The 19,803-nt window shown below is 42.6% G+C and overlaps 1 protein-coding gene across 2 annotated transcripts in view; it reads left to right on the plus strand.

The window, feature by feature from the left end:
- The window catches only part of dlgap1a (discs, large (Drosophila) homolog-associated protein 1a), a 293,260-nt gene that overhangs the window by 195,457 nt on the left and 78,000 nt on the right, over positions 1-19,803 (plus strand). For both annotated transcript variants that reach the window (XM_068031686.1, XM_068031685.1), the window contains exons 5-6: positions 13,159-13,523; positions 17,827-17,912. In XM_068031686.1, coding sequence (XP_067887787.1) covers positions 13,159-13,523; positions 17,827-17,912 — 451 coding nt within the window. The remainder of the gene's footprint in view (positions 1-13,158; positions 13,524-17,826; positions 17,913-19,803) is intronic.

Here is a 19,803-nt window from a genome sequence, read left to right on the forward strand (position 1 = left end):
AGATGGTGTTGATAAGCCTTGCAGTTTGTGATGTCATCTCAAGCTATCAATACGTTACTGACTTGTGAGACACGACAAATTGTCTTTTCTGAGATAAAGTAAGTGATACTGTTTATGGGACTCACAACAGTTTGCTTAAAAGTGCTTTGTACAACACGTTGCATATAAATTTACATTTTAAAGTAAAGTGGGTCAGTGTACTCTATAAAAAAGATTTGCAAATTTTTACTACTTTCTATAATAAGTCAAAACAAAGGACACTCGAAACACTTTTGTTAAGCATTTACCTTGCCTTTAGTAAGGGCATTTTAATTGTAATGCAGCTGTTTTTTTTTGTTACTTGCCTCATGCTTGAGTAATGAATGTGTTTCAAAGGCAACTATAAAGCCTGTCCTCCAGCAGTAGCAGCTCCCTTGATGTTTGTTTGACAAACACTATTTGCGGATTAGTGAAGTGAGTTGATAAAATGCCTATAAAATGGGAGGGGGAAATTCTATGACAAGGTTGCTAAACAACACCATAATGGTTGATCCACTTGGTATCTGTTACAAACTACTGGACAATGCAGGAATAGGATTTTTTTTTTCACCAGCTGCAATTCTGAGATCATGTGGGTAGCAGACTATTGAAGGTTTTGAAAACAAATCCTGACTTACTGCCCCAAAGTTATTTCATGCTCTGTGACTCAACAGTGGGAGTGGTAGTTCTAATACTTTCTTGTGTAATTTGTCAACTTTGGTATTTGCCGCCAAGGCTGTCTGGAAGTTGAGGGTCACTGGTGTTTCAAAGTTGCCTTGTGCGTCTGGCAGAAAACAAACAGAAACTAATGAAAAGCTTTACTGTTTCTCCTCTTAACTGCTGGAGCATACCATGGGAAATCATTGATACAAATTCTGCACATCTATCTGTGCTACAAGCAGGAACCCGAGCCAAATTCTTGAAACGCCGCCCGTGTTACAGGTGTCTGTGGCTGCACCCTGTTGTTAAAATGTATCACTGTGTGGTTTAGTAGGACTGGCACTGCAATATCACCATGGCAATTTTCTAACAGTTGTTGGAGGAACATTAAAAGAGAACTTGGAGGTCAAAATAAGTAAAACTCCATGTATATCTGTGCGTATGTTATACTATCCTGCTTGAGTTCACAGCAGCTTGACAGGATGAGAAACAAAGTTCAAGTTACTTGATGCTTGACTGTAACTAAAGCACAGAACATTGAGATCTTCTGCAATATCACCTTAGAGCCTTGCTTCGTGTGAAACCAGAAGCCACGTGGATTTGACTTACCCATTTCTGTTACTTTGGAACATAGCCAGGCCCATCTGTTGCTATTCCAGCCTTTGTCTAGTGAACAAACAAGTAAACTTTGCAAAGTGCAGGTTGTCCTCAGGAAACTTTTTTGGTAGTTCAATTACTATAATCAGGAGTTTATGGAAACATCAATCTTTGAAAAGAAAAGAAAATTGTTTATGAGAATTCTTTTTTAATTCTTTGTCAATTTTTGCTCCGTATAAAGAGGCAGGCTGTGCATTTTCAGCCCTGTATACTTTTTACATAAAGGGAAGTGTTGATAGGCAGATGAATTTATGTGAAGACAAACAAAGTGACTAATATTCAATATTACTGAATTGAGACCGATTAGAAACAACCTCCTTGATCCTAAATCATCTCTTGGATCTTGTTTGTGTATTTGCCCATTATCTAGTGAGGCTAATTTTTGTTGCTTGTTTGGTCTTACTGACTAGATACTAGCACCTGTCATTGGCTCAAGTAGAGAATAAAAATGTATCCATGCAGCAAAAAACGTTTGTTATCACAAATAATCCTCTGTCCCAAAAATGAGTAGAAATTAAGCCACATCAATAGGACTGTAATTTAAGGGAACTGCTGTTCCAAGCCATTTGATAATAAATATTAAGGAACACTTTGTAAACCTGCCTAAGAGCAGTATTGCCAAGATCAGACCATTAGAAACAATGAGGTTTTATTCATGTTTTGTTTTAGATGGGGGACGGGAAATGCACCATTGATTTCAAACCAACTGAAATTAATTGAGATCAAGTTATTTTTCCAGTGAGGAATGCAGAAAGATTTACTTTTTTTTTTACATGTTTTATATATTTCTATATATATATATATATATATATACACACATATGTACACAAGACACACACCAGAATTAGCTGTCACTGGGAATGAGGGGAATTTGACAGTTTTGTAAGTGTGCTGGTTTGTTTTGAACAGGGCGTGGCAGCCCACATGGTTTCTAGTTATAAAAAGCCTGGGGTGGTTTACTGACTTGTTGCTTGTATGTCTGAGCTTATCTGAAGGGAGTAACAGCTCACACAATACAAAGACCTGTAACAACTTGTCTCGGGCTGCAGCTGTTCAATCTAGCTCTGGGACCAAGAAACGAATTGAGGCATTATGTGTTTTATTGAGTAACACACAGCCCTGTCTGTGTGTGGCCAGCATGATCAGGTATGCTTCTAATTTTCAGCAAGTGGATAGAGTCCCTTAAGTCACAAGTCAGTATCTGTAGTGCCATTTTTGTCCCGCCCAAATGGCGGGATTGTGGGAATTTTGCGAGTGGGGGGTTTAAGATAGCGGGGTGGGCTTACTTTACGTGCAAAAGCCAAGGCCGAATGACATCATTGGTGCCGCAGCCCCATTTTACCAAAATCCCTAGGGTTCCTGGCATCCTCAGGCTCCTGACCCAATTTCCATTCCAGCCTGCCCAGCCTAGCATCCCTCTTGCCAGTTCTGGGGGGAGACAGAGCTGCAGCATTTAAATGAGGCCTATGAGTTAAAATGACCTAGGCCTTACACTGAACTATCCATGGGGCATGTTGGGGGTGGAGGGGGGGAACTCCTACCACACCCCCACCTCCCTCCCTCCCCCACCCCCCAGCCCTGTATATGCCACAAGTTAAAATTAAGAATTTTATGTCTGTTGTAAAGTTTGTACTTTAGATAATTTGTGCATGCTAACTCTGGAAAAATATCTGCCCTTTTCCTGTACAATTCGAGTGGAGTTGCTTATGTAAAGACAGCAATAAACTACTTCACTATTTCACATTGCATTGACTGAAAATTATCGTCTACGGATTCTTTAAATTCCTATGGTGCAGCTGACAGCAAATATGCAATTCTCCTGCAGTTGGCTGCACTTGGAAATCTAAAATGGCTGCCTTGTGAACAGCTGCTGAATTTTCCACCTGTGGTGTGGTAAAATAAATGGGACATTTACCTAGAACTTCCATGGTAGTGTAACAGTGTCCTACAGATCTGCCAAGCAATATCGCTTGAGAGTGCTGGTAGACTCTGCAGTTGTGCAAACAAAATCTCTGCATGTTCATATGCAAATTAGCCCATATTATATTGTGGAAATCAAAGTGGAACTGTGCAAACAGGTTCACTGACAGTTAAGAGGGAATTATGACTCCTTTCATCCAGCTGGAACCTCATGAGTATACTTAAGTCAGATCCTGCGATACACATAGGGTCCCAATGGCAATTTAATGGCCTACTGGGCAGACAACTGTCACCCATGCCCTATTCAATAAAACCTGTCAGACCCAAAGCAGAGATTTTCACAAGTAGGTGTAAAAATTATCTTTGTGTGGCCATGAACAGCAGGTGTACCCGCTTCCCAGCTACTCCTCACCTCATTCCCATCCCTCTGCGTTTGTGATATACATTCCTGAGCTCCCGACTAATTAACTGAGTGGCAGCTGGGTAGCCTCTGAACGCCCATTTTGGGTGGGTAGCTCACAACTTCTATGTTAAAGAGGCTCAGCCACTAAAATAGACTGAACCTCTCGCCTGTTGCACTGGCCCACCACTCGGGAGTTAAAATTTCCAACAAATTTTCCACAACAGAGTTCACAGTAAAGATTCCTTTGCATAAGTATGCTGACTATTTCATGCAATTGTTTATTAAGCAGTTGACAACTTGTGGAATATCAAGACGTAAATAAAAGCAAAATACTGCAGATGCTGGAAATCTGAAATAAAAACAAGAAATGCTGGAACCACTCAGCAGGTCTGGCAGCATCTGTGGAAAGAGAAGCAGAGTTAACGTTTCCGAAGAAGGGTCACTGACCCGAAACGTTAACTCTGCTTCTCTTTCCACAGATGCTGCCAGACCTGCTGAGTGGTTCCAGCATTTCTTGAATATCAAGACGTAATGGACTTCCTTATATTATTAAGTTCATAAGAAAGAAACTCGATTCATTTTTTAAAAACTATCCGGTTTCATATTATATATAATGAAAGCAAAATATTGCAGATGCTAGAAATCTGAAATAAAAACAGAAAGTCCTGGAAATACTCAGCAGGTCAGGCAGCATCTGTGGAGAGAGAAGCAGAGTTAACGTTTCAGGTTCTGATGAAAGGTTACATAATTCATATTATATATGTCAACTTGGTTCAGTGGTAGGACTCACCTGAGAGTCAGAGGTTTGAGGGTCAAGCCCCACTATGAACCTGATTACATAATCTCGGTTGACATTTAGCACAGTACTGAGGGAGTGCTGTATTTTTGCTGAATCTGTTTTTACAATGAGATAGTAAATTGAGTCCATGGGGAGAGTTTTCCCAGACAAGGGGAGACGGGTTGGGTGCATGCGGGGAGTTAAATCCCGCAAAGTGATGTCAACAACATCCTGCCCTCTGCAGGCTTTCACCTGGGTGGGTTTGAAGGTGAGCAGGGAACCCCTATGCAGCCATCAGTTAAGAGATTTAAATATTCTAATAAGCAATTAAGTTCTGTTTTAATAAGAGATTCTGGATTTAACAGGCAGTGGGCCTATTTCCTAAGCTGTGCAGAACTCTCCAGGGTCATTGAAGCGAGTGCACAGCGGGAGTGCTATTTCAGTGAAATAGACAGGCTGGGAAACCTTTAATCAGTGAAACTGAAGGACGACAGCCATGGTCAGGTGAGAGCTGGTGCTTACAGCACTCTTTCTCAGTGTGCTTTCAGTATTTGACAGGTGATTACCAACTTCGTGGAAGTCAGTTCACTTGTCTTCTACTTCACTCACCTTCAGCTGCACTTCCCAGCTACCAGCCTTCACCACAGCATGAGAGTAGCTTATGCAGCTCCACACTGCACCTCTGACAGAGAACAAGAGGAGCACCAGCACCAGCAGCAGCAGGACGAACACCACAAACAGCACCAGCTGCCTTCTCCTCAGCCACATGCTCCTCCATAGGACAGAGGGGATGGACACAGAGATCCAACTCCAAGGAGGCAAGATCCCAACACAGAGGATCAGCTCTCTAGACATGCCTGAGAACAAGTGCCTCAGGAGGCCCAGGTTTTCACAGCAAGTGAATGCTGATATTTGCAGCCTCCTGGAACAAGACTTCCTTCCCAGTGGGCCCGGTGGACATACATTGCCAGTGACTGTCAAGGTGCCCGTCACCGGAGGGCTAACTGCTCCCACCCCTGGGTCTCTGCCCGTCCTGAGATTGTGTACTGTCTTCTCCTGCAAGAACAGAAAACAGAGAGTTATGAGTGTTAGCAGTGGTTTGTGTGGCGAAGAGGGAAGGACAACATTTGTGGAGGGTGACTGTGAGGCATGGGCGCAAGAGACCAATTGACGAGGGTGAGTGTGAGTGTTAGCTGCTCAGATGGGGATGTGAAGTGCCTGGAGAGAAAGAAATGAGTGCAGCTGCAAAGTATGTTGCCCTGAGACATGCTGTGCAGAGAATGCTAGGAAAGTAAGAGTGTGGGGCTTGGCACCTGAAAGTGTTACGCCACTCACCTTTCTTGCCCTCCTGAGATCCTGGATCCTTTTGGTGCACTATATCCAGGTTAGAGGAACCACACTTCTGCTGCTGACTTCCACAGCTACTTCCATCCATGCTTGCTTGGTTGGAGAGGTTGTCCTCTTCCTCCCATCCTTGGGAGATCTTACCTCACTGCAACCCCTCAGATCCCACAGCAGTAAGAGTGAGAGATCCGGGCAGCAGCCTTCCCAGGTCCCCTCTCCATTCCTCTGGTTGGTGCGGCCTCAAAAATCCATGTCAGTTGAGCCATTCTATCCCATGCCAGGCTCCCTTTAATTAGAAATCCTTCCTTTGACGTAATCGATGCGTCATCCCACCCACCTTCCCTGATTGGTTGGGGAACCCGGAAGTGGGAAGTTAAAACGCCTTGGCAAAGCTGCTAAAGAGTTCAGTGGATTCCCGACCCATTAATGGTACCGCTGTTTCGTTAGGGACTAATGTCAGAAAATTCCTTCCCATCTGAGTCCATTATTAAGGAAGAAATAGCAGGACATTTAGAAAAGCTTAACACAATCAAACAGAGTCAACATGGTTTTGTGAAAGGGAAATTTGCTAGAGTTCTTTGAGGATATAACAAGCAGAGTAGATATAGTGTATTTAGATTTCCAGAAGGCATTCGATAAGGCACAATGTAACTGGAAGTATTTATATGAAGTAACCTAATTTGTCTTATAAATAGTGTCATGCTCACAAAGGGACAGTTATGAACTAAAGTGAACAGGGCCAATTATGAACTGAAAAAATGAACTGATGAACTAAACTCCAAAAAATGGACACAATCTTGCTGCAGACAAGATGGAGTAAGAGGTCAGGCTACCTCTGCAAATATGCAGAGGGACTGTTGGAGATTAAACCCATCATCACATCTGGACTAGTCCTGGGGAAGGCACATTAAATACTAAACAGCCCATTCAATGCTAATGGCTCCTATCTCCAAGAAATGGGTTGACAAAGGCCTTCATAGACAGGAAGACTCCAGATTCAAAGCCAAGAAAATAGGTAGTACATACCACTTTATCAAGTTAAGCCACATTCAAACTCCGTTGTGTAACAATGGCCCCACGTTCAAAGACATTGTATGAACACACTAGGGGAGGGCATCTATTGTCATCTGACCAAAACCAATCCTGATAAGATATTTTCTTAAAAAAAGAGACTTCTCTGAAAGCCAGATCAGAAAGCCAGACAGCCAGGAAGCAGAAGATTCATTCCAGCCAAGAAGAAGACCCTGCCTGCAACATCTTTAGACCACAGAGGCGGAGACACTGAAAGGTGATTTTGAAAAGACCTCACCTGAAAAATCATAACAGGCTTCTCACGATTGACTTTGACTGAATCTTAATCAGAGGAGCCTTCAATGCTTCAGTAAACCAAGAAAAGGAACACCAGGCCTGCACTGCTGTTCAAAATTCCCTCCCGGAAAACCAAGAAGGTTTAAAAGTGAACTCTTTTCACAACAATCAGACTTAAATGCATGCTATCCTATAATCGCTATCTCTTTTTGTGTGTGTGCAAGTGTGAGAGTGGGTGAGGTTGCAATATTTTTTGGATATTGTTTAGTAAATAATTTATCTTTCTTTTAATCCTACATGAAAACCTATCGTTTGACTGTTTATTTGACCTCTGAAACACTCAGGGACTAAAACAATTTTGTTTTAAAACACTGTCTATGGTTAGTTGAGAGGTGAAAAGTGGAAGTCATCCACATCATCTCCCCTCTGTTCGTAACACTAGAGAAATATAGTGGTAGTCAGGATTGATATTTTTTTTCTCTGATGAAAGGTCACAGACCTGAAACGTTAACTCTATTTCTCTCTCCACAGATGCTGCCAGACCTACTGAGTATTTCCAGCACTTTGTTTTTATTTCAAATTTCCAGCATCTGCAATATTTTGCTTTTTTTTGCTTTAATTTCTTCTCTTTCCTGACAGTATTTTTTTCGCATTCCTTTCCTGAAAGTTTTGCGTCCTTGTTGAGGTATAGCTCCATAACAAATGTTCATCCTTTGATATCTCGTTCAAGTGGTCACATAAGCCTAGAGAGCTATGGAAGTAACACCTGGGGAATTGTGCCAAAATTTGGAGAGCTGCCTCACAAACTAGTCAAGCAACAACCTGACTCTCTGAAGCATACCTTACAGCCAATATCCCAATATCAAGGCTAATTAACCACGGGAAACAGCGCAGCAAACCTAATCCTGTTCACAATCATACACTTCCTTGGGAATGGTAGCATAGTGATGATGTTACTGGATTAGGAATCGAGAAGCCTGGGCTAATGCTCCGGAGCCATGAGTACAAATCCCACCATGGCAGCAGATGGAATTTAAATTCAATAATTCAGAATATCTGGAATTTTAAAAATCGAGTCTCAGTAATGGTGACCATGAACCTACTGGTTTGTCAGGAAAAACCCATCTGGTTCACTAATGACCTTTAGGGAAGGAAATCTGCTATCCTTATCCAAGCTGGCCTACAGCAATGTGGTTAACTCTTAACTGCCCTCTGAAATGGTCCAGCAAGGCACCCAGTTGTATCAAACAGCTGCAGAAAAGCTCAAGAAGAATAAAACCGGATGGACTATGCTGCATTGATCAAGGCTATGGAAGTAACACCTGGGGAATTGTGCCAAAATTTGGAGAGCTGCCTCACAAACTAGCCAAGCAACAACCTGACTCTCTGAAGCATACCTTACAGCCAATATCGCAAACGTATACATCACCATCCCTGTTGGAGATGATCATTGCCTGGCACTTGTGGTGCAAATGTTAATTGTTACTTATAAGCCCAAGCCTGAATGTTGTCCAGGTCTTGTTTCATGTGGGCACAGACTGCCAGAGGAAGCGACACAGTGGTATACAGTCAGGAGAGAGTGGCCCTTGGGACTTTTCATCATTGACTCCGGACCCAATGAAGTCTCATGGCATCCCAAACATGGGCAAGGAAACTACCTACTGCCCTCCCTACGCTGCTGAATCAGTACTCCTTCGTGCTGAATACCACTTGGAAGAAGCACTGAGAGTAGCAAAGGCACAGAATGTACTCTGAATGGGGGACTTCAATGTCGATCACCAGGAGTGGCTCAGTAGTACCACAGCTGACCGAGTCCTAAAGGACATAGCTGCTAGACTGGGTCTGTAGCAGGTGGTGGGAGAAACCTACTTGACCTCGTCCTCACCAATCTACCTGTCGCAGATGCATTTGTCCATGACAGTATTGATAGGAGTAACCACTGTAGAGTCCTAGTGGAGACGTGGTCCCGTCTTCACACTGAGAATACCCCCCATCGTTTTGTGTGGCCTCCTTGTCTCAAGAGACAATGGGTCAGCGCCTGGAGGTGGTCAGTGGATTGTGAAGCAGCGCCTGGAGTGGCTATAAAGGACAATTCTAGAGTGGCAGACTCTTCCACAGGTGCTACAGATAAAATTGGTTGTTGGGGCTGTTACACTGTTGGCTCTCCCCTTGCGCTTCTGTCTTTTTTCCTGCCAACTGCTAAGTCTCTTCGACTCGCCACATTTTAGCCCCGCCTTTATGGCTGCCCGCCAGCTCTGGCGATCGCTGGCAACTGACTCCCACGAATTGTGATCAATGTCACAGGACTTCATGTCACGTTTGCAGACATCTTTAAAGTGGAGACATGGGCGGCCGGTGGGTCTGATACCAGTGACGAGCTCGCTGTACAATGTGTCCTTGGGGATCCTGCCATCTTCCATGCGGCTCACATGGCCAAGCCATCTCAAGCGCCGCTGGCTCAGTAGGGTGTATATGCTGGGGATGTTGGCCGCCTCGAGGACTTCACTATGCTAAATGGGAAAGATTCAGAACAGATCTAACAGTTCAAAACTGAGCATCCATGAGGCACTGTGGGCCATCAGCAGCAGCAGAATTGTATTCAACCACAATCTGTAACCTCATGGCATGGCATATCCTTCATTCTACCATTACCATCAAGCCAGAGGATCAATCAGGAGTGCAGGAGAGCATGCCAGGAACAGCACCAGGCATACCTAAAAATGAACTGCCAACCTGGTGAAGCTACAACACAGGACTCCATGCATGCAAAGCAGCAGCAGCATGCTATAGACAGAGCTAAGCGATTCCACAACCAACGGATCAGATCAAAGCACTGCAGTCCTGCCACATGCAGTCGTGAATGGTGGTGGACAATAAAACAACTGATGAGAGGAGGAGACTCCACGAACATTCCCATCCTCAATGATGGCAGAGCCCAACACCTCAGTGCAAAAAGCAAGGCTGAAGCATTTGTAAACATCTTGAGCCAGAAGTGCCAAGTGGGTGATCCATCTCAGCTCCCTCCTGTGACCCCTCCCAGCATCACAGATGCCTTTCTTCAGCCAATTCAATCCACTCCACGTGATAGCAAGAAATGGCTGAAGACACTGGATACTGCAAAGGCTGTGGGACCTGACAACATTCTGGCTGTGCTGCAGACCAGCCAATGTTTTACCCGACAATGTAGAAAATTGCCCAAGTATGTCCTGTCCACAAAAAGCAGGACAAATCCAATCCAGCCAATTACCACCCCATAAGTCTACATCAGCAAAGTGTGAGAAGCATTGTTAGCAGTGCTATCAAGCCCCACTTACTCAGCAACAACCTGCTCACAAATGTTAATTTTGGGTTCTGCCAGGGACACGGCTTCAGACCTCAATAAAGACTTGGTCCAAACATGGAAGAAGAGCTGAATTCAAGAGGTGAGAGTGGCTTCCATTGACATCAATACAGCATTGACTCAAGGAGCCCTAGCAAAATTAAAATCAATAGGAATCAAGAGAAAACGCTCGACTAGTTGGAGTCATACCTAACACAATGGAAGATGGTTATGGTTGTTGGAAGTCACTCATGTCAGTCCCAGGACATCCCTGTAGGTGTTTCTCAGGGTAATGTCCTGGGCCCAACCATCTTCAGCTGCTTCATCAATGGCCTTCCCTCCATCATAAGATCAGAAGTGGGGATGTTCCCTGATGATTGCACAATTTTTAGCACCATTCACAACTCCTCAGTTGCTGAAGCAGTCCATACCCACATGCACCAAGACCTGGGCAAGCTAAGTGGCAAGCAACATTCATACCACACAAGTGCTTTGCAATGACCATTTCCAACAAGAGAGAATCTAACCATATCTGCTTAATGTTCCACAGCATTACCATCACTGAATCTCTCACCATTAATATCCTGGGGCTTACCATTGACCAAAAATTTAACTGGACCAGCCATATAAATACTGTGGTTACAAGACAGGTCACAGGCTGGGAATTCTACAACAAGTAACTCACCTGCTGACTCCCCAAAGCCTATCCACCATTTACAAGGCAAAAATCAGAAATGTGATGGAATACTCTGCATTTGTGCAGATGATTGCAACTCCAACAACATTCAAGCAGATCAGTACCATCCAGGACAAATCAGCCCACTTGATTAGCACCCCATCCACCACCTTAAACATTAACTCCTCCACCACCGGCGCACCATGGTTGCAGTGTGTACCATAGGCAAGATGCACTGCAGCAACTCACCAAGCCTTTGTTGATAGCACCTTCCAAACCCACGACCTCTACCACCTAGAAGAACAAGGGCAGCAGATGCACAGGAACACCACCACCTGCAAGTTCCTCTCCAAGTCACAAACCATTCTGACTTGTAACAATATCACCGTTCCTTCATCGTCACTGGGTCAAAATCCTGGAACTCCCTCCCTTAACAGCACTGGTGGACTAGCTACACCACATGCAGCTGTTCAAGAAGGCGCTCACCACCACCTTCTCAAGGGCAATTATGGATGGATAACAAATACTAGCCTTTCCAGAGATGCTTACATCCCGTGAATGAATTAAAAAAAAGGAGGGGTTGCAGGATAGTGATCAAGAATACGGACCATACCCAGTTTTCCCACCTAGTCCAGAGGTGATGAAGTCAGTTGTACTGCCCATTGTCCAATTTAAGATCAGTTAAATCGGCGCAAATCAAGGATTAAACTTGCGGCCTCGTCATCTATAAGGCTTGGTTATTCATTGATAAACTCAGCAAAACCATTGATGAATATCCTAAATTTATGATTTTCAAATTTTGTACATTGTTCAGAATCATTGTGTATAGGGGAATCGAGGCATTTTAACACCGGTGATCTTAATAAACTTAGTGGAGCTTTTTTTGTCATATCCGCAGCAGCGCCCTTTCCCCCACCGATCATAAATAAAAGAAAGAATTTTCAGTTATAAGATATCCTAAAGCATCTCATAGTCACTTATATACGTAGGTACATCAGCCAATTTGGACACAGCATGGTCCACAAAGAGAAAATGAGATGATCTGTTTCTGACTGAGGATGGAAATTCGGTTAGGACATCAGGGGAATTGTTTGATATACAAATAATGCCAAGCAAACATTTTACATCCACCTGAACCAGGAGATGAGCCCTCAGTTTTGTCTGATTCAAAAGAGAGCGGCCTAGATATTCAGTCACTAAACGGTCTCCTAAGATTTCAGTATGGTGCGTAGGTAGTGCATGCTTTCATTACGAGTTGGAAATGCATCGCTTGTCTTATTGGTAAAGACCAAAAAGTTGGGGGGCAGTGCCCATGCCTGAAACAGGCATTAGGCCTGTTGTATATGCAAATAAGGAGCCTAACAACTGTTTGAGGCCTCCACTGCAAGATTGGATTGCTCTATGAAAAACCTGGTCTACATGCAGCCTAAAAACTTAAAGCTAAAGTGGGATGCTCACTTGGCACCTGCAGCTCACAGAATTAAATTTTAATGTAATACACCTTTATGCACAGCTTTTTAAGTGATTTTCAGTGGAACTTTACTGGTGCACAGCACCATGCTGCACATTGTGACATCATGTGTGGTTCTGTTTCTGCCTGTTGTTGAGTTTTAGGTTTGAGGTTGGAGCTTAAGATGTTTAAGATGGAGCTTAAAATTTTGCAAATTAATCCAAGTAATTATTTTAGCTTTCTTATTATGGAAGAGAGCTTACTTGCAAGCTAATGTATTCTGTTTGAACTATAGGTAAAGAGAATTATCTGAAACAATTTTAGCTATAATTGTGTGAAGTGTTTTGGCGATAAGTTTTTATCAGGGGAGGACGAAGAGCTGTTCATCATTTTTGTCATGGTTATAGCATATGTGAGTGACATGACAATGCTTCATGGCATAGTTTGACAAGACTTTTTTTTTCACTTACACTTTTTGATAAAGACAGTAAGTGCTTTTAAATTTATCACAGTTACTTTAAAATTTGGAAGTTAAATACTAAAACTGGTTATGAGTTTTATAGTGCATCCAATATCTGGAGCTTGGAAGAAATATTTGACATTTTGTTTTTGTCTATCTAACCAGTGTCATCATGTATTACTACATATAAGAAGAATCCTCCTCCAGTTCCACCACGGACCACAATTAAACCATTCATCTCGATCACTGCCCAGAGCAGCACAGAATCTGCTCAAGATGCATATTTGGATGGCCACACCCAGAGGGGTGATCTAAACAGCCAGTCAGGGCTAAGTAACTCTACAGAAAGTTTGGACAGTGTCAAAGCCTTAAATGCTGCTATTGAAGCTGCAAATGCACAGATTCATGGGCCTTCTAACAGTCAACAGCACATTGACAGCACACCAGTAAATGACATGGGAATCCTGCCAGCAGAGGAATCAAAAAGGGATGTTTTGAGGAAAAACAGATGTTCTTCTGTTGGAATACAGGTGGAGTATCCCTTGCTACTTATAATAATTGTAGACTGGAAGTTATTGTAGTCAATGTTAATGTTAAGTGGGCTAGCACTTCCATTAAAGCAGTAGAGAGAGGAATTTAGTTTATGTATGTTTAAAGCATTTGTACTATAACATCACTGCAAGTAATAATAATATCAATTCTCTTAATTTACAAGCTATGTTTATATGTAAAGTGACCAGTGCAAGACTCTTGGATCTACAGGTGGGTATCTCAAAACTCAGACCATTGACTTCCATTGTAGAGGCACCCAGAAAGGAAAAGTATGCTTGGCACCATCACATTCCATTGACATCTTCTGTTGCTTCAAAACATGTAATAAAAATCTCTTTGCTGACTTCCAGTAAACTTCACCAGCAACAGTGTTGTAAAGTACTTTTAGATTCACGTTATACTCCTGGAAATGCAGCAAGACCTGGACAATATCCAGGCTTGGGCTGATAAGTGGCAAGTAACATTCGTGCCACACAAGTGCCAGGCAATGACCACCTCCAACAAGAGAGAATCTAACCATCTCCCCTTGGCATTCAACAGCATTACCATCGCTGAATCCCCCACTATCAACATCCTAGGGGCTACCATTGACCAGAAACTGAACTGGAGTAGCCATATAAATACCATGGCTACAAGAGCAGGTCAGAGGTTAGGAATCCTGAGGCAAGTAACTCACCTCCTGACTCCCCAAAGCCTGTCCACCATCTACAAGGCACAAGTCAGGAGTGTGATGGAATACTCTCCACTTGCCTGGATGGGTGCAGCTCCAACAACACTCAAGAAGCTCAACACCATCCAGGACAAAGCAGCCCACTTGATTGACACCCCATCCACAAACATTCACTCCCTCCACCACCGACGCATAGTGGCAGCAGTGTGTACCATCTACAAGATGTACTGCAGCAATGCACCAAGGCTCCTTAGACAGCACCTTCCAAACCCGCAACCTCTACCAACTAGAAGGACAAGGGCAGCACATACATGGGAACACCACCACCTGCAAGTTCCCCTCCAAGTCACACACCATCCTGACTTGGAACTATATCACAGTTCCTTCACTGTCGCTGGGTCAAAATCCTGGAACTCCCTTCCTAACAGCACTGTGGGTGTACCTACCCCACATGGACTGCAGTGGTTCAAGAAGGCAGCTCACCACCACCTTCTCAAGGGCAATTAGGGATGGGCAATAAATGCTGGCCTGGCCAGCGACGCCCACATCCCATGAATGAATTTTTAAAAATTGGCACTCTTCCTCCCCTCCTGTCTGCAGATCACAAACTGAGACCTGTGATTGATAGAAGACAATAGACTCGGACTGACACATTTGGAGACATTGCGGCTTGTAGGACCCACAAAAATGAGTCTCTATGCTGAAAAGACTATGGCCCTTGCTTTGCATTAGAGTGGAATGAACATTGAGGCTATCAGACAACAAAGAACAAAGAAAATTACAGCACAGGAACAGGCCCTTCGGCCCTCCAAGCCTGCGCCGATCCAGATCCTCTATCTAAACATGTCGCCTATTTTCTAAGGGTCTGTATCTCTTTGCTTCCTGCCCATTCATGTATCTGTCTAGATACATCTTAAAAGACGCTATCGTGCCCGCGTCTACCACCTCCGCTGGCAACGCGTTCCAGGCACCCACCACCCTCTGCGTAAAGAACTTTCCACGCATATCCCCCCTAAACTTTTCCCCTCTCACTTTGAACTTGTGACCCCTAGTAATTGAATCCCCCACTCTGGGAAAAAGCTTCTTGCTATCCACCCTGTCTATACCTCTCATGATTTTGTACACCTCAATCGGGTCCCCCCTCAACCTCCGTCTTTCTAATGAAAATAATCCTAATCTGCTCAACTTCTCTTCATAGCTAGCGCCCTCCATACCAGGCAACATCCTGGTGAACCTCCTCTGCACCCTCTCCAAAGCATCTACATCCTTTTGGTAATGTGGCGACCAGAACTGCACGCAGTATTCCAAATGTGGCCGAGCCAAACTGTTGCCATCACATCTTCACTGTAAAAGTGCCTATGCAAATTGTGAAATTATGGTCAGAAGGTTAATGGGCTAAAGTTGAATGAAGATACACAGACTAGATTTCTATTCAGTCCCGATCATGAAAAAAATTAGTCTTTGTGCATTAGAAATGTCAAATCTGTGTTTATATATAAAGGCAAATTTACTGAGGCCATGTTTCCCAACTGAGAACTGCACTACAGTATTGTAGACCTATCCAGATCTCTGTTCCCATCAATACAAAACTAATAATCGCCTGGTAGTATAGAACGTGAGTATCGCTGATAAGCACCCTTTTCTCATGCAGTATAAATTGTAGTTCCTTTTGAAATTAGGTATTCTTGCGTCTGTCCTGTTGAGTGCAAGATGAAGATCTTCGACAGCATGTCTCTTTTTTTCAGCAATACAAGACTAGAGAATTTGTCCTACATTTAAACACAAATCATAGGAATTACAGTACAGAAGGAAACCATTCATTCAGTGTTGCCTTTGCAAGTTTTTTATATATTCTCAGGATGTGGGCATCCCTAGTTGCCATTTAGAAAGTAATAGTGGGTCTTCTTGAACCACTGCAGTCGTGCGGCGAAGGTGTTTTCACAGTGCTGTTCTGTATGGAATTCCAGGATTTTAGCCCATTGCTAGCTGTTTAACTGGAGTTGTTTACTTGGTCTTCAAACCCTTTAATATATTTTCAATATTATGCAGTTTCATTTTAAATGATATTATGGAGTCAATAATATAGCCTTCAGCACTAATAAAGACAGAACATCAGGCACCATCTTCTTACCTTATAGATCCCTGAAGCCTGATACCCTGATCAGTACCCCATGCACTTGGTCTTATATTATCCAATATGGAAGTGCCATGCCAGTAACACCAGCAGTCTTCACACCATCATGTGCCAAGCTCATTAAGAGAAAAATATTGTAATTTAGGCCTAGGCCCCATTATGTGGCTATGTCATCTAAACAGTCACTGAAGACCATATGAAAATAGCTTCTACAAAGGTGACCCATGTTGGATCACTACTCTTAAAGTGCCCTGATTTCTTTTGGCATACTGCAACTACTGAATGTAAGTGTATGCACCTATTTTAGTGCTTCTTTGCTGTTCAGCTAGTTTGAGTTTTTTTTCTTTTTGCTTCAATATGGCAAATCTGAACGAAGTCAAAATGTTTTGTATAAAATCATGATGTTGGTGTCCCTGGAGAACCTGGAGTTGCTGTGATATATAACTTATAGTCTTCTGCACTTGAATCACAGTTCCTGCAACTACACATATTTATATACTGTGTGAGAACTCATGCCACTTTTTTGCCAGCTCAGTTTGTTTGTTTGAGATGTTGATTTGCTTACGTACATAACATGAACACAGACACGATTTTTCATGATCAGTGACCAAAGGGCTGTTTAGATGTGCTAAGTGTGCTCTTTAATCCATTCAAAGTTCTGTCGTGTATTCAGTTAAATACGGCCTGAACAATCTGAAATATCACGTCGCCACAGTAAGCTTTTCTGCTGCCTGGATACTTTAGACTGACTTCAGGTCTCCATGTACGCAATTCTGAATTCATTCCAAAGCAACCTGTTTTTGTATATGAGTGAAGTCATAATCATCACTTGCATTGGGATATTTACTTTGTAGTTGAAATGACTGACAACAAAGTCATGTTTTTGTGATTTGATAGATGTTGACCTAAAGCTAACTTGCTTGTTTAAAGTAGACTGGTGTTTCTAATCTATTGTATATCTGTTGCACCTATACAGTTTGATTGCTACACTATTTGCTAAATGTAGCTCTGGGAAATGTAGATTTCTCAGAATTCTCAAGAGATAAAGAAAACTCGTGGTTTTACCTTTTTCTTCTTGAATGGCAGAGACATGATTTTCTGTGATACATTTGAAGCTCGATTAAAGTACTTTACAGGCTAACATTTTCAGCTTTTGTAGAAACCATGGTTGTTTAATCACTTCAGAAGGGTTCTTTTACTAATTCATGAAGAATGATGATGCTGTTAACTCTATTTATATGAATGCAGTTGAATGCATTGTGGTAAATTATGCTTTCAATTAGGTATTCCTTTGCTTATTATTTTACAAATGAGTTTGTGATGTGGCAATATTTTATTTCCTTTTCCCCTCAATCACAGAGTAGATACCTATTTCTGAAATAGTGAAAATTAGCTACTAAGATATTAACAAAGCATGGATATAATCAAATTAAAATGACTGGCTAAATTTTTCTTTGTCTTTTTCTTCTTCTCTTAGGTTGATGGGCCTGAACAGTCTGCTTTAGCAGATTTGAATACAAACAAATTCCAATCAGTAGGAGTTCAAGTGGAGACGGAGAAGTGGTAAGTAATTTCTGTCTTGTTTCACACACTGGAAATCAAACTTCTTTATTCCAGTGCAAACTTCTGAGCACTGCATGTTGCTTGATAGCTCTGTGGTAAACTATTGAACTGTATCCAATCACATGCTAAATATGGATGCAGAAGGTCATTTGCCCATCACAGCTCATCCATCTAGGAAAGCCCAGCACATCATTCAGTTGCTAAATTATCCCAAAATGTTTGCCTCCATCGCTCAACCTCATCCATCTTGTGAAATGTGTCAGCATTCTGCGCAAGTATTATCCGACAGAGGAAAGTGGTATGATATGTGACTGAAAACAATATAGATGTTTTGGAACTGCAAAAAACCCTCAGTACTCTAAATTTGCCACTGTATTTATTAATTCTCTAATTGTTTATACTAAATTAACAATAATGTACTGCAACATATTTGGTGTATAGTTGTCCCTTTAATAAAAAAGCTGAAAGTGAATTTTAACTGGATGATTGCTGTTTCCTTCATTTGGCTGCTCACCTTATGAAATGTTATTGTTAATCCAGTTTAATATCTCCATTTTTACTGCACTATTTGATTTGAAAGAAGAGGTAAAAAAGTGTATTTTATATCAAAAGCTTCCACCTCCACGCTGGAAGAGTTAAATCTAACTGCTCACAACATGCTCAATTACAGGGTGAAAGTTTATGGATTTTGTGACCTTCTCCTGCTAGTTGCACAGTTGCTTATTAACAAAATTTGTTTACAATGAAACATTTCCAGACAGTCAACGTTTTTTTTTCAAAGTTCTCACATAACTGCACTATCCTTAAAACTGCTTGAAAATACTTTATTTGCCTCAAAGGGAATACAACTTGGATATCTTGCACAATTAGTAGTACAGTTTCTACATACTGAAAAGAAATCTTATTCAATTACATTATACGGAACACTTATGAGCATTTCATGTCACGGGATGTCTGTGAGCCGTTACTAACTATTGTTTCACCAGTTGCATTATTTAAAAGAATTCAAGATCATAATAGTTCTGACTGCTTTTGCTGCTCCAAAAGCAAACTATCCTGAGTGGTGTGAAACAGGGCTGTGTTCTCGCACCCACACTTTTTGGGATTTTCTTCTCCCTGCTGCTTTCACATGCGTTCAAATCCTCTGAAGAAGGAATTTTCCTCCACACAAGATCAGGGGGCAGGTTGTTCAACCTTGCCCGTCTAAGAGCGAAGTCCAAAGTACGGAAAGTCCTCATCAGAGAACTCCTCTTTGCTGACGATGCTGCTTTAACATCTCACACTGAAGAGTGCCTGCAGAGTCTCATCGACAGGTTTGCGTCTGCCTGCAATGAATTTGGCCTAACCATCAGCCTCAAGAAAACGAACATCATGGGGCAGGATGTCAGAAATGCTCCATCCATCAATATTGGCGACCACGCTCTGGAAGTGGTTCAAGAGTTCACCTACCTAGGCTCAACTATCACCAGTAACCTGTCTCTAGATGCAGAAATCAACAAGCGCATGGGTAAGGCTTCCACTGCTATGTCCAGACTGGCCAAGAGAGTGTGGGAAAATGGCGCACTGACACGGAACACAAAAGTCCGAGTGTATCAGGCCTGTGTCCTCAGTACCTTGCTCTACGGCAGCGAGGCCTGGACAACGTATGCCAGCCAAGAGCGATGTCTCAATTCATTCCATCTTCGCTGCCTTCGGAGAATACTTGGCATCAGGTGGCAGGACTATATCTCCAACACAGAAGTCCTTGAAGCGGCCAACGCCCCCAGCTTATACACACTACTGAGTCAGCGGCGCTTGAGATGGCTTGGCCATGTGAGCCGCATGGAAGATGGCAGGATCCCCAAAGACACATTGTACAGCGAGCTCGCCACTGGTATCAGACCCACCGGCC

The sequence above is a fragment of the Heterodontus francisci genome, chromosome 5 (assembly GCF_036365525.1).
Source record: "Heterodontus francisci isolate sHetFra1 chromosome 5, sHetFra1.hap1, whole genome shotgun sequence".
Lineage (NCBI taxonomy): Eukaryota > Metazoa > Chordata > Chondrichthyes > Heterodontiformes > Heterodontidae > Heterodontus > Heterodontus francisci.